This window comes from Epinephelus moara, chromosome 5 (genome assembly GCF_006386435.1).
Source record: "Epinephelus moara isolate mb chromosome 5, YSFRI_EMoa_1.0, whole genome shotgun sequence".
Classification (NCBI taxonomy): domain Eukaryota; kingdom Metazoa; phylum Chordata; class Actinopteri; order Perciformes; family Serranidae; genus Epinephelus; species Epinephelus moara.
The window spans coordinates 1,261,639-1,284,453 of NC_065510.1; the positions used below are offsets into that span (position 1 = coordinate 1,261,639).

The window sequence follows — 22,815 nt, forward strand, 5'->3', positions numbered from 1 at the left end:
CATGGCAGCACACCGGTAAGGTAAGACAACACGTTTACATGTCGTTTTCTATATGTTCTCTGACATTTATCCTAACAATATGAGGCGGTCTTTGTGGAAAAAAAGCTTGTTTAGTGGACTAACTTTGCACTTGAAGGTTGCCCGTTCACTTACGTTTTAACAGGTCTGACGCTACTATGCGCCCCGGCTGTATCTAGGCTAACATGCTAACTATTCTTTTTATGTCACTAGTCACTTGAAACAAATTTAGGACGATAGGAGACAGGTTGAAATAAACCGAAATTTCCCTTTAAGGGCCATGTTTCACAACAACAAAACTGTATCAAAATGATTTACAATTTACATTTACAAACAACTCTTGCTTTATAATCCAAGTCTCATTTATCTGATCGTGTGCTCAGTACTTCCCAAACACATGCATTTTTGCTAAAACATTACTATTCAAAACACTTCCGCCTACGAGTAGCACGCCCTGAGGGCGCCTGAGCACCCGCGTGCATTTGAACTCCTTCTGAGCAGAGTACAAACGCATGCGGGTACACAGGCCCACTACTCAACCATGCACGACACTGTTTGTACTAGTGTGTTTTGAATTGGAATGTTTTAGCTCAGAGTAGAGCTCCTGCTCTTTCACATCAAAAGTGGTCAGTTGAGATGGTTCGCGCATCTGATTCGGATGCCTCCTTAGCACCTCTGGTCAGAGGTTTTCTGGGCACGTCCAACTGGTAGGAGGCTTTAAGGCAGACATAGAACATGCTGTAAGGATTATATATCTCATCTGGCCTGGGAATGCCTCATGATTCCCCAGGACCAACTGGAAAGTGTTGCTGGGGAGAGGGACGTCTTGAGTACTTTGCTCAGCCGGCTGCCCCCATGACCTGACCCTGGATAAGCAGGTGAAAATGGATGGAAGGATAGATTTAGTCAACAAATGTTTTTGATAAAGTTCTGCTCTTGTTGAACATGGTCCACGTCTACAATTCATGCAATTTTTTTGGACTGTCTGTTCACTGTGGAGGTGTGCCAGAAATAGATTGGTTTTTTTTATAAATTCAAGGTAATACAAGTAATTGATAAACAAATAATCACTTTGTTTGTGATGTATTCCTTTAATCCCTCAATAATATTTCACTTTATTTATTATGACACTTACAACAACGCACACAGGTTTAAACAAAGCTCTAAAACATTTAGATTGAAGTAAATACATTTCAAATAATAAAATAATCACAAACACAGAGATGAAAACAACCAGTTATAAGCAAGTTAGGAAAATAATATATTTAGTAAAGAAATAAAATACTCACTTAAAAGCTGAAAAAGTGAGTTATTTAAAAGAGAATTCTGCTCTCGTTGCCTTGATGTCCACAGGCAGGAAGTTTCAGACTGTAGGAGTCCAGAGTCTTGTGACCAAATCTCCAAATTGGAACAACTAGCAGTAAAGTATCAGCAGATAATATGGAGCAAGGAGGAATATAAGGTGTTCACAACTCAGTAAAAGTTGTTGATAACTCTTTAAGATTAATTCTAAAAGCAAAGGGAAGCCAGTCTTGGCATACAAGGATTATTTTGTAGTTCAAGTCAAAACCCCGGCAGCAGAATTTTAAACAAAACAGGAAAGAGATTCTTTCGACAGGAAATAATGAATTCATGAATAATGGTTTCCAGAGTTTTTGTAATGATCTAATCTTTGACATGTTCCTGAGCTGATATAAACAAGAAAGAACAACTGATTTAATTTGTTTATTTAAGGTGAAGTTGCAATCAAGGATGACAAAGATCCCTGCTGTGATGGGTTACAGTGAGATGCGACAACAGTCTCTACTTTCACATCAAAACAAAGATGAAGCGGACTGTTTTTTTGGCTGCTGTGACTAAAGTCTGTGTGTGTGTGTGTGTGTGTGTGTGTGTGTGTTACCTGTTTCATTCCCAGAGACCTGAGTAACAACCAGATATCTGAGATCGCTCCTGATGCTTTCCATGGCCTCCGAGCTCTCAACTCCCTGTGAGTAACACACACAGTGTCACGGTGTGTGTGAATAAACTGTTGAAGTGTTATGAGAGTGCCTCTACCAATATGTGTTTACATATGTCTGTATTATGCCTGTCTATACCTCCATATGTCTGCACCGCATGCGTGTGTTTGTGTGTCTGTCAGTATGAATAATTCAAAAGTGGCGCCTGCTCTCTGTAAACAGAGATTCTTTCTGAAACATCAGGACTTACACATAATCACAGCGGGTGGCCTGTGGGTCTATGTGTATATATGTAAGTGTGTGTACGTATGCCTGTGCTGTATGTGTCTGGCATTAATGTATTCTGTTGTGGCTGTGTGTGAATGTGTTTTTGTTTGGGCTGCTTTGGAGTGTGAAGCCATCTAAACGTTTTACCAATGGAATAAAAGTCTTCCGTTGTTTATGATGATGCAAATTGATGATAAAACATGGTAGTAAGTGGTAACACACTGACTGAATATGTATGAATTCATAAGAAAAAACAAAACCATCTTTGTGTGCAGAGTTCTGTATGGTAATAAGATCACCGAGCTGCCCGGCGGAGTGTTTGATGGCCTGGCCTCTCTGGAGCTGCTGTAAGTCCAAACCACAACATGCATATATTTGTCTGAGCTGACATTTACACCAACTGTGTTTTACGCAAATGAATTTCAGGTGTCAAACGGCCTGAGAGTGCCCATAATTTGTTGGATCGCTGGACGGAAAGTAATGTCTCCTCGTGTAGTTTTTTGCCAAGTCAAGCTGATGTAAATCTGTTTCTCATAACACGCTATGATGTTACTTTTTTGATAACACCGCCATCTTCTTATGCACCACACAATGCATTCCACATGCTGAAGCTACAGTTGTAATGATTGTGTTAGGATGAAAGAGCTTCATGACACAGCTGCAGAAATTCAAACTACTGTGAAGAATTTGAAAGTTTCTGAATGTATTTTCTCAGAATAATAGATTTAAAAATCATTCTGGCAGACAGCCATGTACTGTACAGCAGGAAGCTGTTGACAAGGTTTGGGAGTTTTCTGAAAAACTGCTTTATGTCAGCAACTAAACAGACTGTTGATTGATCAGAATCTGGTCATATTTAAGTTGATTTTTTTTCCGGATTTAAATCTTTTAACAAAAACCAGGCTTGTGATATGTCATCGAGTTCATTATCAAAGTTCCTGTGGATCCAAAAAAGTTTTAAAACATTAATCTAAAAATGAGGCCTTAATTAGTATAAAATTAGGGATGGGCATTTTAAGTAAATTCTGTATTCAAGTGCTCATATTAGATTATTATGGAGTAATTATTATTAAAAGGCTTCAATTTGCCTATTACACCATAAATTTGAAATTTACATGAGAAAAATTAGCAAACTTTCTGTCGCTGCCGTCAGCGTTATACAGGTTAGATGTAGTGCTGACAGACTTAGACTTAGTCATTAAAAAAAGTCTAAACTGGTAGAAAAAGATTTCCACACACTTGTTTCACTTTATTGTTGAGCTTTCAGTCTACATAAAGTAAAACACTGCATAGATGTAAGTGTGTGGAAATCTTTCTCTACTAGTCCAGACTTACTGATGTTTCCAGCACCTTGCCAAGACCAAGCCAGTGGAGTTGAGCAGTGGTTGTTCTGCATCATTAAAAAAAAAAAAAAATCTTAAAACATCTAAAAAATAAAGCCTTCATTGGTATTCAAATTAGGGATGGGCATGTTAAGTGACTTCTGTATTCATGTGTTCACATAAAATTATTATAGAGTACTCACCAATAAAGTGTAACATAAGAAAAGGGATGTCACTGGCCAACAACAGAAAGAAGTGCAATTTGAAATTCATTTATTGAACAACCGGGCTTCAGTTAGTCTATTACACCATAAATCCCAAGTTAACATGAGAAAAATTAGCAAACTTTCTGTTGCTGCCGTTAACGTTATGCAGGTTAGACGCAGCGCTGACGGACTGTCTCCAAGCCACTCTCCTTCTGCACGAGCTAACACAGCAGCAGCGGCTAACATCCAACACTGTGCCGTTTAACAGTCCCAACAAACTCCCACCCACACCGAAAGAGCTTGACTATGTCCTTAAACCTGTTATCATTAACAGATGGGTAATGTTAGGCGTGTAATGCTAACAGTAAGCCTTGTCACTGTGTGTATATGTGCAGGCAGACAGGCTTTGTGTTGAGAAACACAAAATCGCCAAGATAACTTAGCAACAAACGTGAGGTATCTCTCAGTTCTGTTCTCGTCTCCACCACACGACAAACAAGTCATGTTTTATGTTAAAATAAACATTTGGGCAAAATTGTCCCATCCCTAAGTAATGGATGTAGGATCATGTTTTTTCTGGTCTTGCATTTCATCCTGAGTGACATTAAAAAAGTCTTAAATCTAACACGCCATAAGCTGTAGGAACCCTGATAATGCTGATGTTCTCTTTTGTTTGTCAGGTTGCTGAATGCCAACAAGATCCACTGCATCAGAGCGTCAGTGTTCAAAGATCTGGAGAACTTGGCTCTGCTGTCGCTGTATGATAACAAAATCCAGAGTCTGGCAAAAGGCACCTTCAGCTCACTGCACAGCATCCAGACACTGTGAGAAAACAAACACACACACACAAGCTATTTTAAGTTCTGTTCTGTTCCACTCCATTCAGTCTGATCTGACTGATGTCTCGCCCCCTGTGATTTCCCATCAGCCACCTGGCCCAGAACCCCTTCGTGTGTGACTGTAATGTGAAGTGGCTGGCCGACTTCCTGCGTTCAAACCCCATAGAGACCAGCGGAGCGCGCTGCGCCAGCCCTCGCCGCCTCGCCAACAAGCGCATCGCACAGATCAAGAGCAGCAAGTTCCGCTGCTCCGGTCAGTGCCTGTGTGATATTTGTGTGTGTGTAAATGTGTGTGTACGTGTGTGTGTGTGGGTGTGTGTATGTGTGTATGTGTTTGTGGGTGGATGGGTGGGTGTGTATGGGAGATAAGAAGAAAAAAGAAAAAAGACAGGAGTGTGAATTGAGACATGTAGTGACAGTCTGGGTTTCTGACTGTAAGATGATGAGCCACAGCAAAGCCTCCCTCAACTCAAGTGTAAACACACTCTGTGTGAAGAAATGCAAATTATTATCCTCCAAAAGTCTTTTTATAAACATGGCCTGTTAGCATATATATTAGCTCATGACACACACAGTCACTTCTCTGTTCACAGTACAAAATCCACACTGTTGCAAAAAGCTTTGTGCACAAAAAATTGAACCAACAAGACTTGTTGTCTCTTTTCTTTGATACAAAACATCATAAAGCAGTTGAGTCAAAGTCACTAAACACAAGATTGTTGCAGCTGGAGAGAACTGCTATTAGACTCTGACTCAAACTCATATCCATGGTGCTCCAACTACAAGCGCATGTTGTTTCTGACTATGATGAAATCGAACAGATTTATTTTACTCATTTACAACTCAAAAACACACAAGAAAAATAATTCGATAACAGTAATAAGTTCTTATTTTTGAAGCTATGACAAACCAAAGCACGTTTTGCTGACCGAAAAGTTGTCGGTTGAAGCCTCAGCTTATGGCACCTACCATTTTTACTTTAAATATTTTGTACTGTTGCCTTTAGATATACACAATGAAAATAAAAGAAATAAGTAAAACAATAACAAACAAATCGGCGCCACGTGATGCAGTGTGGCAGCATGTGGGTTTCCTCCAGGTGCTCCAGCTTCCTCCCACAGTCCAAAGACATGCAGGTTAATTGGTGCCTTTAGGTGTAATGGGAGCATGAATGGTTGTCTGTTTCTATGTGTCAGCCCTATGATAGTCTGCACCTGTCCAGGGTGAACCCTGCCTCTCGCCCAACGTCAGCTGGCATAGGCTCCAGCCCCCTGTGACCATCAAGAGAATAAGTGGTTTCAGAGAATGAATGAAGCAAAACAATATATAGTGATGCCTGGAACCTCACAACATGGAAGCATCAGAACCACTGGAGGGAGACGATCTGTGGAAAAAGTTTTTTCTCTCGCATCTCAAAAATTTGCATTGCAAATTTGTTTTGCGTAGCTTTACAATAATAATAATGTGTACTGTTTGTTTCCTAAGAACAGAAACATAATCTGTAAGTTGTTTATTTTGCATAATAACCTTGAGTTGTGGGGTGAAGGAATCATTGCGGCCTCTAGGGTTCACTGGCAGATTTTAGACTTTAATACCTGTGAAATAAAGTGCAGCCTCGGACGGCACAATGGCAGCAAAGAATCAGTGACTTTTAGAATAAACACGTAGAGCTTCTTTATGTTATGTTAGAGAAATACAAAGTTTCTCTCAAAAATGACAAAACAAATATGAAATTGTGTTAAACAGCTAGTTTAGTAAAACATTGAGACCCAGCTGCACTGATGAAAGGGACAGTGTGTGTGACGTGTCAGGCACAAAAAACTGAAAGAAAAAAGTAGTGTTTACAAAGTATTATTATACTATTACTATACTAAACTAATTATTATTAGTTATAAAGTGTGGCAGCGTGGGTAACAACAAGATGAGAATGAAGCGAGTTAATCTGACCAACTGTAACTGAACGCCTGTGACTAAAAGCTCCCGGCCATTTCCTTCACCCACACCGTGCCAGTGCGTGGAGCCAGCCCCTGGCCAGTGAGACCATGGCAGGCTCTCTGATCACCACATAAACTGTTCCACGCCACTTTAGTCTCGCTGCCAGGCCTGGAAGGCTGCACGCAGGCTGACACATCGCTTCCATAAAACAGCAAAACATCAATCTGGAGACGGATCGTTTCACGCCTTCTTTCATGTTTAAAAATGTTAAATTTTACTGCGCTCAGTTTTACACAAGACCTCCTCCAGGAGTGTCTGTGTGTGTGTGTGTGTGTGTGTGTGTGTGTGTCTCTTTGCAGCTTTCAAACCTTTTGACTGACATGGTTTTGTTTCTCTTTCTTTTTCATGACAGCCAAGGAGCAGTACCACATCCCAGGTGATTATGTTTGTGTGTGTATGTGCTGGGCTGTCAAGCCTACACTGTATGTGCCTGATCTCATTTCAGAGAACAAATGAATTTCACCCAAGCAGCTTGACAGAATTTAATAACAATAATATGCACTGGGGCAGTAACTAATGGCTTAGAAATCTGTAGTCTTCTAGATCAACAAGGACATTAAATGCCTTGCTCAAGGACAAGAACTTGTGGCTGTCTGGTTTAGTTTCGTCCAGGTAATTCTAGTTCAAGTTATAACTAAAGTTTTCCAACCAGTTTCCAGACTGACTGACACAGACTAATAAAAGATAACCGCAAAATATGAGTTATATTTTCTAATGCTGCTTAACGTCATCCACTCAGTGGTTAGTTTAGACTGATCAGATGCATTGTTAAAAACATATATATATAACATATATAAAACTTAATTCTCCAACTGCATGTCTTAATGTTGTTGTGAAAGGTATGTTGAATCTCTCCTGAGTCCTTTTTTTCTGTCCTCCCTCTGTGTCTGTGTCTGTATGCCCAGGTACTGAGGACAGGCGTCTGAGCTATGAGTGCAACAGTAAGCCTGTGTGTCCTGCAAAGTGTCGCTGTGAAGCAAACGTGGTCGACTGCTCCAACCTCCGCCTCACCAAGTTCCCTGAACACCTGCCGTCCTCCACCGAAGAGCTGTGAGACACTCAAACACCTGCACAGAACACATGCACAGTCTATAATTAGAGTCCTGCTGACACTGGAAGTTTGAGGCTGATACCGGTACCAATGTTTAAAAATGATAAAAATCAGATAGCTGTTTAGCAGACAGTATCGTTGAGACTAAAACATCGACTTTGTTGTTTCTTTTCCATGAATACTGAAAATAAACAAGACATTTCAGGAAAACATTTCTTAAATTTGTTTATTAAGCAGTTGTGATGAAGATTCATAAGAGGCAGGGTATTTTACAGTTGAACAAAAACTTTATTACCAAAGATGAAAGTAACACTAAAGTTTAAACTCTTACCTTCAATCGTAATTAAGTTTGTACAAAAGAATAAACAGATCAAAAAGTGTAAGGGTGAAATGTACATAAAAATAGTGTTTGTAAATCCTTTATTGAAGCACTTAAACGCATTGCAGTTTTTTTCCTTATCTGCTTACGTACACTTGTCATGACCCGGCTCACAAGCCATGAGAGACACCGTCTTAAACTGAAAGGTGCACCAATTTATGTGTAACAAAAGAGAATTTGAAATACATAGTAATGTCATGAGGTGTGTGAATCTGTGTCTCAGTGTGTCAGCAGATGCATGAGCCCAAGAGGACATCTTTAAATAGCTGCTTGTTCTGACTAACAGTCCAAAATATGAAATTTACAATGACACAATACAAAGAAAAGCAGGAAATCCCTACTTTTGAGAAGATGTGACCTGTAAATGACTGTTGATTTTACTTCAGTTTTGGTGTCAGTTTATTTTATTTCAGAAGGGACATTGTAAATTAACACGCAACACACAGTATAAAAATGCCAAGTTATCCAAGAGGCTATTTTTAATCTGTAGTCACTTGGCCAAGGTGTTAGGAAAAGCAAAAGACAGATAAACAGGACACACGGTTTAAAAGATTTCCTGAAATACATCAACGAAAGAAAGAAAAACAACACACATGCTTGATATATGATTTAAACAATGAGTTGATTATCAAATTTTCCTTCTTGTAAGTGTTTCAGCACCAATACCAGTATATCTGAGGTTAGCCAGTATCAGCTGAAGCTATCGGCCTTGCTCATATATCAGTCTGGCTCCAGTATTCACAGTTACAGTGTGCCATATTCTATTCAGGGGATGCTTTTATTCAAAGTGCGTGCATTTTCGCACAGCCAGCTCCTGTGGGAACCTCAGTGTTAAAGCCATACTCTGCAAGACCTCCTCATGATTACACTTCTATGCATGTACATACATTACTCAGACATATGAGCGCACACACAAGCACTTTATGGATATCCGTGTTGACATGTCTTGTATGGACTCATACTGCATGGATGCACACTCAAACACACACATTCCAAACCGACTCTTCTGCTAATGATGTTTTCGCCCTGTCCTCTTCATGTCCGCTCTCTGTGACCGTCCCAGGCGTCTCAACAACAACGACCTCTCCGTGCTGGAGGCCACCGGAGCCTTCAAGGGCCTGTCGCAGCTCAAGAAAATGTAGGTCACTCAGAAAACCTTAACAATGACGAATATCCATTCAATCATCAAAACAGTCTTCCAGGAGATCTCATTGTGTGGCCTTTATTATCACCTTAAAGCTGGGGTATGCACTTTCCTGAAAGGGGCAAAAATACACCCTCCTCTTGCAGCTCATCTCTCCCGCCTTCTGTCCTAAGCCCCACCCACCAGACAAGTAGGGCCATATGCACACGCTTCATACAGTAACCCAGTGTTTCCCTTACATCAGCAACAGAGTCAGGATGCCCGAGTAGCCTGGATCCTTGGCTCTGGCTGAGGTTGAGTTGCTACAGATGCTGACTGGGGATCTGTCTTCAGGGCTGTTCGCTGTTCTCCTGCTGGTTAGACGGTCTGTAGCGGCAGTGAATGAGTCTGAGAACACACTTTGATTCAACGTTAGCAACATGAACATGAACTTCAGGCTGCAGCCGTAAGTCTTTCGCTCTGGTTAGCTGAAGGCTAAACTATTAGCATCATCTTCTCTCTATCTCTGAAACACTTTGCCGATATTGACACACGTTTTATTTTGTTTATTGTCAAACTTTCTTTTAGGCTAAAGCCCTTTTTAAACAGGAATTGTGCACATTTGCAGGAAAGCCCAATCAGTCTTCTTTTAGCATTCGTAGTATAAAAACAAAATTGGGGAGTGCGGCAAAATGCCACCTACCTACTTTTGCTGATACAGAATGTGCCTTTTTCAGGGCAATGGGGGGCGTGAGCAAGTAAAAAAACGTGCATAAACATAACCAGTGACATGGAGGGAAGCTGCAGCTGGTCAGTCCTTCGGCAATTCTCTCGTAAGTTGGCCCATGCTTCACCGTCCCCGTCATCTGACGGTTAATGGCCACTTCGTTTGCGAGGGCAAGGAGGCTGCGCAATTCCTTGTCTCCCCAGTTGCTCATCTTTACAGTGTCTGTCAGGTTTGTGTTTCCCTCTTGCTACTAGCTGCTCGCTAATTCCTGCTATCAGCTGTTTCCTGTTTATCCACCGCCAGTGGGTCACATGTGCGGCGTCATCAACAGCTCCTCCCACAAGTCATCAACAGCCCCTCCTGTTGCAGAAGGCCGCCTCGGTCTTTTAAAACTAAAAGGGTTCCACCAATATGACTACCCTACGAGGCGGAAAATTGGGCACCTCCGATCAACTCGCCAATCCGGCTCTGTGTGTGTAAACGCTCGCAGCTTGCCAGCAAAATGGCCCAACATTCGCGGAAGATCTGGCAGTGTAAAAGGGGCTTATGTTTTTGATAAGTCCGTTGTTCTTTTTTGAGTTGCTTTACAATGTAGGCAGTTGTTGCCAGGACTTGAATAGCAACTTATTATGCAGCACACTCTGCCATCGAATAGGGCTTTAACGACCTGGGATGTGCATGTGCATCGTCATTTGTAGAACAGCCAATAGGAACATTTTCTCTCTGAAATGACCTGTGGTTGACCATAGACTCTGGTCACAGCCTAGAGTTTCTAAAGCCCAAAAACAGAGCCAAGAGGAGGTGCAGAAGTCTAATTTTCTCTCAGGCCACTTGAATTACAATATACTCAAAGTTTATTGTGGGATTTTTGCCCAAAGACGCCAAAATAAAACAGCCTACCCCAGCTCTAAGAGGGATAAGAGGTTCTGACCAAACTCTGTAATGTGAATTTTATGAAGTGAACTGAGTACACTACTTCATTTATAGTGGTTTACTTGGAAAACATACATGGAAAAAGGTAAGGCTGATTATTAAATCACTGGAAAACAAATATCCCAAAATGTTGAATGCTGATAATTAACCAGGTTGACTTCCACCACATGAGCAGACAGCTTGCTTCAGCAGCCTTTATTTCACTAATTGATTGATCTAGTCACATTGAGTGCATTGTCTTGAATCTGTAAGAGTGGTGCTCGTGATAATAAAACAGTGTGTGAAAACCTGAGACTGTAGAAAACATTTTGCCTTCCCTCTTTCCAGTAACTTAAGCAACAACAAGATCTCAGAGATTGAAGACGGGGCGTTTGAAGGTGCGTCCTCGGTGGTGGAGCTTCACCTGACAGCCAATCACCTGGAGTCTGTGAGAGGGAGCATGTTTAAAGGCATGGAGGGACTGCGCATGCTGTGAGTTCACTTCACACTCTTCCTCTAATATTCATCATCATTAAACATTGTAGAGAGTAAAGTATGTTGCCCAATTAGACCTCTAAAGACCTTAGACAGATGTCAACACACAGAGACAAAGTAAAAAGATAAAAATTGTGGTTTAATGAGATGCATAAGTCCTGAGTGACAGACAGTACTCATGTCATGTTTATCAGTATACAAGTACACATTTGACTGGGACCATGTTGTGTACAAAAGCAGACCATGGTCAATAAATGTAGACTGCATAAATCCCTGACGAGACATGAAGCCAGTGCAGAAGCGCTTTAAACCTGCATTCTTTCTAATGGCCAGCAGGGGGCGACTCCACTGGTTGCTTAAAAAAGTCTGATGTACAGAAGTCTGTGAGAGAAGGACCCTACTTCTCATTTGATTTATTACCTCAGTAAATTAGGCTTTGTGTTAATTCATGCAGGACAGAAGTCATACGCCCCAGCTGATTGGATCATTGCTTCCAATCAGTCACACACCAATCAGAGCGCATTCTCACAGCAAGGCAGTCCATTTAAATATGGCCTCCTACTCACTGAAACATTTTCCTGACACGTTTATGGTCTCAATTGCTCGTTTCAAGTCTTCTTTAATGCAGCATGATGTTCACTTTATAAATGATGGTCCTGTTGAGAGTAAAATAGACGATAAAGCAGGGTAGCTTGAGTCAAATCGCTACCACGGCGACCTGTCAATCAGGACAGCTCCATCCTCTCATCCAAATATTGTCACTTTTGGCATCAAAAAACCAAGATGATGAGGGCCAAGATGTCAAACCTGAGGCTTCAAAACAGTAGTCCACAAACCAGTTGGTGGTGCCAGGGTGGCTACATCCAGTTCTTTTATACAGTCTATGACAACACAACAACACAGAAAAAACAATGAAACAGTAGACTGGACATAATATAAGAAATATAAGATGATAGAAGAAAATAAACTATAAGAAGTACCTCTAAAAGTCGACCTACCAAGGACCTAAAATTGCACGACATGACCAGATTCATCAGTCAAGTTAGTATTGATCCCCTCGTCTAACAGCCTATGAAATTCTTTGCAGTGGAAGCACTCCAACAGTTCAGTTTTATAAGAATAAAATCCGAATGTGTGTGTATTTTTTTGTGCGTATGTGTGTAGGATGCTGAGGAACAACAAGATCAGCTGCATCCATAACGGCAGCTTCACAGGTCTGAGCAACGTCAGGCTGCTCTCCCTCTACGACAACCAGCTGAGCACCATCCTGCCTGGAGCCTTCGACACCCTGCCCAACCTTTCCACACTGTTAGTGACACACACACAAACATGGATCTCGGTTGTCTCGTTGTTACCCTCTTTGCCTCCTACTCTAAATCTCCTCTGTCCATCAGGAATCTTCTGGCAAATCCTTTTAACTGTGACTGCCGTCTGTCCTGGTTTGGTGCGTGGCTTCGGAGCCGACGAATCGTGACGGGGAATCCTCGCTGCCAGGGTCCTGCCTTCCTCCGAGAGATCCCCCTGCAGGACGTTGCTGTACCTGACTTCCGCTGTGAGGATGGTAAGATACACACACTCTGATATAAACAGGAATATACTGTGACAGGAATGTGATCAAAGTGCAGGACAGCAGCGATATGATACCTTACAGCCACATTATATAAAATATCTCCTCTTGACATCAACATTTTATTACTGTGCCCCCACCTCACTGTCTGCCATCTGTCCAGGCTCTGTTCTGGAGGACAGCAGCTGTGCCCCGGGGCCTCAGTGTCCCAGCCAGTGTACCTGTATGGACACAGTGGTCCGCTGCAGCAACAAACACCTGCAGGCTCTGCCCAGAGGACTCCCCCGCAACGTCACTGAACTGTGAGTCTGAAAGAACAAACGCAGCATTTTTGACTTAAATTCCTTCCACATCATCTTCAGTGCTGTTACTGTCAGGGACTAAAGTCCACTGCTTCTTTAAATCCTATTTGCCCACTGCTTGGCTCTCCTGTGTAGCATTGGGGTCGTTGCTTAGAGAAGCAATGTATTACTTAACTTAGTTACTCCCCACAAAACAAGGATCAGGAGAAAGACAGCACTGCATTAGGTCATAACTGTCTCAAAATAAAAGTATAGATTAAACAATATAAAAGAGGTTACCCTTCCTAATGTTGCTGAGCACAGATGTACAGATAATTGTCTCAAAATAATACATCCATAGCTTGCTTGCTCACCAAACCACGGCTTTATAGCACACTGGTCCAGCTTATCTGACGTGTTTATCACTAAAGCAGTGGTTACACATCATGAGAAGGAACCTCTCATATTGTTTGTCAGACGACCTGTTCCTCTTCAGAGTCAGCACAGACTGCCCAGACTGCCCAGGCTGCGGATTCAGAGTCAGCACAGACTGCCCAGACTGCCCAGGCTGCGGAGCTTCTTCGCGGTGCACTGGATAGCGTTACTGCTGTCTGCGTATTTCATGATACATTTTTCTTATCCGTCCATTATGCAGTTAATTGAAGAACTTAAGTAACAACATAATTGTTTGATTAGTAACTGTAATGTGATTACTGAATTTAGGGACAGTAAAGACCAAGACAGAGGAAACCAACATCAAGGACTAGTGGCGATGAAGGTCAATTGTTGCCTCGCCTCACGTCGCCGTGTCTTGACCATGAAGTTGAACTGAACATGCTGCAAAGTCTACAGCCAGCGGTCAACTAGCATGTAGGTGCTGCGTCTGCGTGAGAGGAAACAACTCTCTATTATAGCAGACGTGATAGTTTGTATGCATCAGTCAAAAAGGGAAACCAGAAGACCAACAGGACGGGCTCAAAACACTAGTTAGCCAGTTAGCACATTAACAACACAACCCGCTGCTGAAAAAATATCTTACCTAATATGTAATGTTGTTTTGATCTCCCTCTCCCTCTCCCTCTGGACCTTAGTCATTTGTTTTCTTTCCTCACTTCTGTTTCTCTTCTCGTGCGCTGAGCTGAACTGCCAATCAGAGGGATTTCTCCCACTGATTCAACATGCAGAATCAGCCAAAAAACAGTCGACCAGGGCCGAATAGTACCAACAGTGCAGTACACAATGCAAAATCTAGGGCATCAGATGCTCGAGCCAAATATCGGCTTGGTGTGCCAGGCCCCTAACGCGTTACATTACTTGGGTTACACACAAATGCAGTGTGTTAACAGCACCAACGCTGTTCCTGTGTAGAGCCAAAAGACAGTCCATAAAATCAACCCTAAGAATAACCACAGTTTCTACATCATCATCAAGAAAGAAAAGAAAAACTGTCACACGTGTTAAATCCATTAAAATGCTAAAAGATAATCCCTGAGATGTTTTTTTTTTTAAGAGACGCTGACATAAAGCCGTACATAAGATACGTTGTAAGGCAGCGTAATTAGGTAGAGTAAAAGATGTAATGATCTTATCAGCCATGTTTATCTTCTCTGATGAAAGGTTGTAATTATAGGTTTCTAAGGTAGCTCGTCCGCAGTGTAATACTGACGGATAGATTTAAATTATGTTTGAAAAACGCATCTTTCAATGCTCTGATTATTTTTCTGCAGTAACCAGGCACTTGTCATTAAGTGTTACATGCTGATTTAATATCATTCAATCACAAACCTCTTGAGCTTGTAAAGACATGATAATGTGTGAAATGACCTCAGAATTTCCTGAATGGAGGATGTGAATTATTATTTAGCAGCACAGCACAATAACTGCCTCTTTCTCTCCCTCTCTTGTCCTCTCAGGTATCTGGATGGTAACCAGTTCACCAGTGTTCCTAAGGAGTTAGCCACTTTCAAATACCTGCAGCTTGTGTAAGAGCCACTCGACTAAACACTCCATTCACACAAAACCTCGCACTCCACTAACAGCCACATCTGCAGTCACTCTACTGACACTCTATTATAACCACTGACACTGTGAGCAGTAATTCTAATTACACCTTTCTGCTCCACCGTCTCTATGAACACATCCGCATTTAGCAAAGGAGTTATTTTACTGTGGTACAGGGCGCTTATGCTGACACATTTTTATTGTTGTGTATCTACTCTTGCGCACTGGATTTGAAGTGAAGCAAAGATTACGGGGTATAAGTGCTGACTTTTAGCTTTAACAGTGAGGAGTGTAAGACTCATAACTCATGTTAGAAAGCTCCTACAGTCATACCATTGCCCCGCTTATTAAATGACCTCTATCCATATGATATATGTCAGACGTTCATCTGCTAGAAATCAGACTGAAGGTAAAAGCCCCAAAAACAAGCAATACAGTAGGTGAAGCTGGCTATATAATACACATGACTGTGAGTCTGCTGATGTTTGAGGGTCAAAGACGTAAGTCGGTACAAGAAAATATAAATATAACATCTTTATTTAACTTTTTCAAAATGTTTCCTAACATTTTAGTCTCCTAAAACTGGGGGGGAAGCTACAGTTCCTACAAAGCACACCTGATTTGGATGTGAACACCCTGCAGGGTTTCCCACGCAGAGACTTTACTTGACTGGCCGCCGAGGTAAAAATATCTGCAGGGTTCCCACTGTCATTTAATTCCTGGAAAAGTTATGAAATTAAAAAAAAGGCCTGAAAACGGTTTGACATTAACAAGATGTTTTGGAAAACATGTCTAAAGTTCTGTGAAAAATGTTCCCTGTATTACTGATTTAAAATGTAAAGTGTTGCGTGACTGTTGAAATGCCACTGGTATCACATGATACATGTTGGTGTATGCAGCTAGTTAATTACGGGAGTGTCTAATGAGCAAGTAACGTTAGTAAGTAAGTCAATTTTATTTATATAGCACTTCTCACAGAGAGGACTCCACATGGTTAAGAAACAAAAAATACAATCAAATATCAGCATATAGTATAATCAAAAAACAAAACATAGCAAATACATAAAACTAATTACAAAACAAAACAAACAAATCTAACGAAATACAGACAATACAATAGAATATTGCTGAAACTCACGCCTAAACAGATGTGTTTTTAACTGCCTTTTAAAAATATCCACAGAAGAGGAGCTCTAAGCTCATATGGAAGTGCATTCCACCATTTAGGAGCAATGGACTCAAAGGCTCTATCACCTTTAGTTTTTAATTTTGTATGAGGGACAGCAAGTATAAGGCGGTCAGCAGACTGCAGTGACCTCACAGGACAGTGATAAGACACAAGATCTACCAAGTATGCAGGGGCATGACCATGGAGGGCTCTCTAAGTGATAGTTAGAATTTTGTATTGAATCCTGAAATTAGCAGGAAGCCAGTGCAAGGACGCCAAAACAGGAGTGATATGACTGAATCTGTGAAATCTAGACAGAAACCTAGCGGCAGCGTTCTGGACTAATTGGAGGTGGTCTAATAAAGTTTTGTTGAGACAGGTGAAGAGAGAATTGCAGTAGTCAAGACGTGAGGAAACAAGAGCATGGATGATCATTTCTAGCTCGGAATGAGATACTATGGATCTGAGTTTGGAAATGTTTTTGAGGTGGAAAAGGCAGGAGTGAGTTATAGTTTGGATGTGCTCATCAAGAAGCATGGCCTGGTCAAATATGACCCCAAGGTTTCTCAAACTGGTGCACACATACTGTATGTAGTAAGGGACTCTAAGCAGCTGGCCACTTAAGAAGCTGAGATGTCAGGGGCAACAATTAATACTTCAGTTTTGGCTGCATTCAATTGAAGAAAGTCACTAGCCATCCAGTCCATAATTAATTATTTAAATAGCAAGAGCTAGCAGTTTGCTTATTCACAAATGCCTGGGAAATGCATGCTTAATAATGGCTTAAATATGCCTTTCAAATGACAAATATGATACATTTCCATTTCCATACCCAGTAATCTGCTTACCTGTTTTAAACTACTTCAATAAAATCATGGACATTAGGTAAAATATGACAGAAAAGTTTTGAAAACTCATTGGTTAAAATGTGTGGGAACCCTGTATATGGCGAGCCACTGTCCAAGAGAACTACACCATCTGTAGGTGATTAACCAGTGGACAACCTCCCCTCACTCCACCCCTTTTGTACCTGTTGGTCTGCTGCCGTGGCGGAGACGGAAGCGTGCTGGAGGGTTGGTGTTGTGTCGAAGTCTGTTTCCCTCCTTTTATAGTGATGCTTCCCATAGTCCCACCCTCTGTGGTTGGTTTGGATTTAGGACGAGGGAAACACATATCACTGGGAAACAGTTTTTGACACAACACTGGCTCACTCTCTGCAGCAATGGTTTTGGTGTTGGGTCTATTTTGTCCTTAAAACCTTAAAATTCAGTAAACCAAAATATTGTGTTTAAGGTCACACGTACTTGTTTTTGTTACATGTAGTCAACTGTTTTTGAGCCTGCAGGTAATACCGGCTCTTTGCACCAGCACTACAAGTATATTTCAGACCTCTGGGAAACACTGTCCTGGAATTAAAACACGAGCTTCAGCACTTCAACCTCATAGTTACAGCTTCATTTTTTATTATTAATCTCAAATTTTGGCATGATTGAAGTATACTGGATGCAAAAGAGCTGCATGTGCAGACAAACCTCATGGTCACTGTATTGATGAACATATCCAGCAGGGGGAGCTGTGGACTGTGTAGTTAAATGTGTGGAGCGAAGTCCAGTTTATACCAAAAAGCTCCATGTGTTTATTTATTTATTTATTTATCTATCACAAACAGACATACAGGTAAACTTCGTCATGTGATCAACTCAATTCAGTGTTAAACAGTATTTTAAGATGTACTGATGGGGAGAATGTGTGTGTCTGTGTGAGAGTGTTTATGTTATGGAGAGAGATCTTAGTGTGTGTGTATGTGTGTGTGTGTGCCTGTTTGGTTTGGGTATCTAATGGTACCCTTGCAGTGTATCGTGTGTGTGTATTGATATAATATGATCTTTGCCTTTGCAGAGATCTGAGCAACAATAAAATCAGCTCCCTCTCCGATGACTCCTTCTCCAACATGAGCCAGCTCACCACTCTGTGAGTCCACACACACACACACACACACACAGACACCTACAAATGTCCTTTATCAAATATTAAAGGAGACTTTTACCCTTAATTGATGTTCTGAAGACAGAAAAAGCTAAATTTACCAGATTTAGATGAGTTTTAATTGAAATCATAACAACACATGAAGGCAGCAGACATTTTAAATGATTTACCTTTGACAAGAGTTTCATCAGTTCTTTTGACACATACAGGGATTCATAGCAGTCAGAGGTCAAGGGTCATAACCTTGTTCATTACAGAAATTTAATCATCATAGACATGAATTTGACTTTAATTTAGTCAGTTAGAGAGGAAACATAATGCATTTTTCAACTTTAAATCCTGCACTTACGATATAACCTTTTACTTCATGTTTAAAAAATGATTACAAAATTAATCTTCGGGCAGTTTCCTTTCTCTGTGAACCTTGACATAAGGAGAGGTATGTATATGTTAGACCAAAAACCATAAAATAAATCACACTTTATTGAGGTAATTCAAGATGTAAATTATGATAAAGCGGGCTTAGATCCAGAGTTAACGTCTACATTTATCATATGCACAGCAATTACAGGGGAACATTCTTTGGCAATGAACTTCTTTATTCTCATGCTCCCTCCATCAATGCTACAACAAAATGTAAAAAAACAAAAGAGGAAGAAGAAACACAGAAGTAGAAAAGATATTTAGGTGTGCAGTTGTGACACAAATGAATAAACTGTAATTTAAACAGGATAGAATAAATAATGTGCATGTGTAGAGTGTCGCAATACACTGGAACTGATGATAACTGTAACATAGCATTTTTATTTCTTTTTAAAATTTAATTTTTTCTAAAAATATTGCAATATAGCTATTGTGAATTCTTTTGGCCACACTTACTAACATTAAGTCAAAGTACAGTTAGGTATACCAGTATATGATGAAAATCGATTTATTGTGTTAGTTTGGCTAAAACCGGACTTTAAAAATACATGAAAACATGTTGGTCTGACTGAAATTGTGCTAAATCAAATTTCTCAAAGTCGGACTAACACACCTAGTTATTGTGAGCTGAATTCCTCCTGCATGTATACAGTCAATCAGACCTAAACTGGCCGAGGCGCTCTGAGCATGCTCCACAGTTTCCACCCAGCGCTTTGACCTGCAAGTCGAATAGCATTAAATACCCGGTAACAACATGGTGAACTCTACATCCAGAGCTGTGCATTTCTGGACAGACGAAATGTACAGAGCTGTAAAGTTGTCCACTATGGTACTGGTTTGCCGTGAGCTAACCATAGCTAACTTGTTTGTCGATTGTTTGGTCTGTGACGTAATAGGTCAACCAGAAAAAGGTCCAATACTAACAAGCTGAAAGGGGGCATATCTCCACCTATCGTAGCAGAGTAGGACATACTTTGGTCAGTAAATCTGGAGTTTTATTTTTATTTGTCCTTTCTGGGCTATTGTAGAAACATGGCCGTGCAACGTGGTGATGCCAGTAGACGAGGACCATGTAGGTATATAATCAACTCGTTCTAAAGCCGTGTTTCCACCAAGCCGTACAGTTCGATACAGTTCAGTTCAGTACTTTTTTTTCTTCCGTTTTCACTGTGGTGGAAGACAAGGGTCTAAGTGCCATGTATAAAGGGTTACTTTTGGTTCTAAAGGCACCATACTGAAAGTGTTTGGTGGAAATGCGGCTTAAGGTAACAAAAACACAGGGATTCTTATTTTCAGGTAATTATAAACTAAAGAAAACATACTTTTTATATAATATTCCATTTCTGCAAATATATCCCCTTCATCCTACAAACTGGCCCTTTAAAGCCCCAACTTTGGCATTTTGGCTGTGGCCATCTTGACGAGTGAAGTTACTTATAGAGAGCAAAACTGTTTTTTGTACCAGGCTGTTAACATGTTTATTTCTGCAGTTAAGTTTGCCATTTTAACACGGAGGTCTGTGGGGAGTGACACACAAACGTATAAAGTACAAGACAGTATTGTCAGTGAACCTTGTGAGGTGGAATCACAATGGCGTTAGCCACCTGTGTAGGCTACAGTGTAGGGTCTGCTGCACAAGTATAAATCCCCCTTAATGGAGCCAGCCTCAAGTGGGCGTTCAACAAACTGCACTGTTTTTGAACTCTTCAGCACTTCCATGTTTGCTTCATTTTTCAGCCCCTAAAGTTGCCGCTTGAGCACAAGCAGTGACAATTGTATGCAGTTGCAGTAGTAGCAGCACAGTGTGTTAATACCGACTGTATCTTAGAGGTCAAACTGTCATTGTTATGTTGTTTCTCCCCCTGCAGGATCCTCAGTTACAACTCTCTACGCTGTATCCCTCCTCTGGCACTGGGTGGCCTGCGCTCCCTGAGACTGCTGTGAGCAAACACACACACACACACACACACACACACACACACACACACACACACACACTCACAAACACTATACTAGTCACTGACCAGACCACATCACTGTCGTCCCCTCGCTTTATTCGAGCCATCATCTGTTTTTGGTCTTTAAATATTCCCCTGTTGCTGCCTCTCGGAGCCATTGTGGTCTCTGGGTTGTTCAGTTTGACCGTTTTTTACTCTCCGCTGTGTCCGTCTTTCAGCTCTCTCCATGGCAACGACATCTCCGAGCTGCAGCAGGGCATCTTCAGCGACGTGGCCTCTCTGTCTCACCTGTAAGCACTCAAATATACATGTAGTACGTACACATGTACATGAGTAATGACAGCAGCAGCTGAGTGTAACGGACAGCAGGGTCTGCCCTCACTGACAGAATGAGGTCTGTGTGTGTGCGTGTGCGTGTGCGTGTGTGTGTGTGTGTGTGTGTGTGTGTGTGTGTGTGTGTGTTCCTCCCCCTGCCTTTATAGCTCCAGTCAGATGGAGTCCAGTTCTCGGAGAGTGAGTGGTTTCAAGTGGCTGCTTGGTGGATTGAATTAGCTGGAGTGAGAGATCCATCGTTTCCCATGGGTCTATTGATCTGAGCCGTGTGTGTGCGTGTGTGTGTGCGTCTGCATATACAATATAATCATCCTCAGTCGAGCATGACCCATGTGAGTCTACAGTAAGTGTGGAGGGAGGAGGGGTAGATGGATGTTGGAGGGCAGGTTGAAGATGAAGAGGAATAAGAAAGGGAGGAGGAGAAGAAGTGATTGAGGGCAGGAGGAGGGAGGGAGTATTTTTATTTTTGTCTTCTGATGCGTGAAATCAATTCTGAAATCAAATCCTGCCAGTCAGGATAATGAGTCAGACTGTAAAATAATCTCGTGGAACTAATTCTGGTGCAAAGATGGACTGTTTTTTGGACTTTTGATGTTTTTTTGCCGCTCCTCTCTGTTTTCCTTGGCTCTTAAATATATAAACTAGCATATAATAATTTAAAATATTTGTAATTGGTTAGGTGTAGTTAAGTTTACTTTGGGCTTTCTGACAGGAAGGCCTTATTATCCCAGCAGCTGGCTGACTTTTTCTCCACCCATAGCTTAACAAATTACAAGTAATATTTAAACTTCTTACTCACTGTGGCTTTAAGTCACTACGTCCTGTGACAGAACAACATGGATGACATGTCTGTCAGCGATAGACTGGACGGGAGTTTCACAGGTTTCCCATTGTTTTAGCATTTACACTCAGAGGTCCAGTGTGACTGGAGGTGATCCAGATGTGGTAACATGACATCACGTGTGGGTGTTTTCATCCTCATCACTTGTTCCTGACGGAGATAAATCGATCAAGAAGAACTGAATATTCTCTCATATGACCTTGTTCTGTGTGTGTGTGTGTGTGTGTGTGTGTGTGAGCATTACATGATGACTGATATTTGATCCTACGTTACTCTGATAATCTTATCAAATGAATCAATTGTCCTGGTGTAAATGAACATTATTAGCTCCATGATCGTGTGTGTGTGTGTGTGTGTGTGTGTGTGTGTGTGTGTGTGTCACTGTCTGTAGCTGAACCGAGCTGTGAGGACTGAGAGCTCCACCATGTGGCTTTAAAAATTAGTGCAGATTTGTTGATGTGTTGAATTTTCTTTCTTTCTTTCTTTCTTTCTTTTTTTTTAACCCAGCTTCATTTTCTCCTCCTTTTTATTTCATTTCCTTTCTTTCCCCAGCATCTTTACCTTTTTAATTTATCATTTTCTTTCCCTTTACTTTCTCCTACCATTTCTTTATCTGCCTTTCCTACATTTCCTCTTTCCAACCATCCCGTCTTTCTCATCTCTTCTTTTACTTTTCTCCTTTCCCTCTTTCTCCCATTATATCATTTCCTCTCTCCCTCTCCATCTCCCCCTTACTATTTATTTTGCACCATTCTGTCCTTTTGTCCTGCCCTTTCTCTCTTTCTTCTTTATTTTCTTTCTTCATTTTACTTTTCTTTCTTTCCGTCTCCCTCTGGTTTCTGTTTCCCAGCCTCTATAATTAATACACTTCTCACCTCCTCATCCTTCCTACCATTTTTCCTTCCTTTCCCTTTTCCTTTCTCTCTACACCAGGAAGCCTTGGCGCTGTCAGAGAGCTGACTCTT

General features: G+C 41.2%; 1 protein-coding gene across 1 annotated transcript in view; it reads left to right on the plus strand.

The window, feature by feature from the left end:
- slit1b (slit homolog 1b (Drosophila)) overlaps positions 1-22,815 on the plus strand; it is a 110,619-nt gene that overhangs the window by 61,551 nt on the left and 26,253 nt on the right. Inside the window, exons 11-25 of the mRNA XM_050045353.1 lie at positions 1,934-2,005; positions 2,519-2,590; positions 4,452-4,595; positions 4,700-4,863; positions 6,958-6,981; positions 7,511-7,655; positions 9,099-9,173; positions 11,146-11,289; positions 12,457-12,600; positions 12,687-12,853; positions 13,023-13,161; positions 15,054-15,122; positions 18,209-18,280; positions 20,587-20,658; positions 20,895-20,966. Of these exons, the coding sequence (XP_049901310.1) occupies positions 1,934-2,005; positions 2,519-2,590; positions 4,452-4,595; positions 4,700-4,863; positions 6,958-6,981; positions 7,511-7,655; positions 9,099-9,173; positions 11,146-11,289; positions 12,457-12,600; positions 12,687-12,853; positions 13,023-13,161; positions 15,054-15,122; positions 18,209-18,280; positions 20,587-20,658; positions 20,895-20,966 (1,575 nt within the window). The remainder of the gene's footprint in view (positions 1-1,933; positions 2,006-2,518; positions 2,591-4,451; positions 4,596-4,699; positions 4,864-6,957; positions 6,982-7,510; positions 7,656-9,098; positions 9,174-11,145; positions 11,290-12,456; positions 12,601-12,686; positions 12,854-13,022; positions 13,162-15,053; positions 15,123-18,208; positions 18,281-20,586; positions 20,659-20,894; positions 20,967-22,815) is intronic.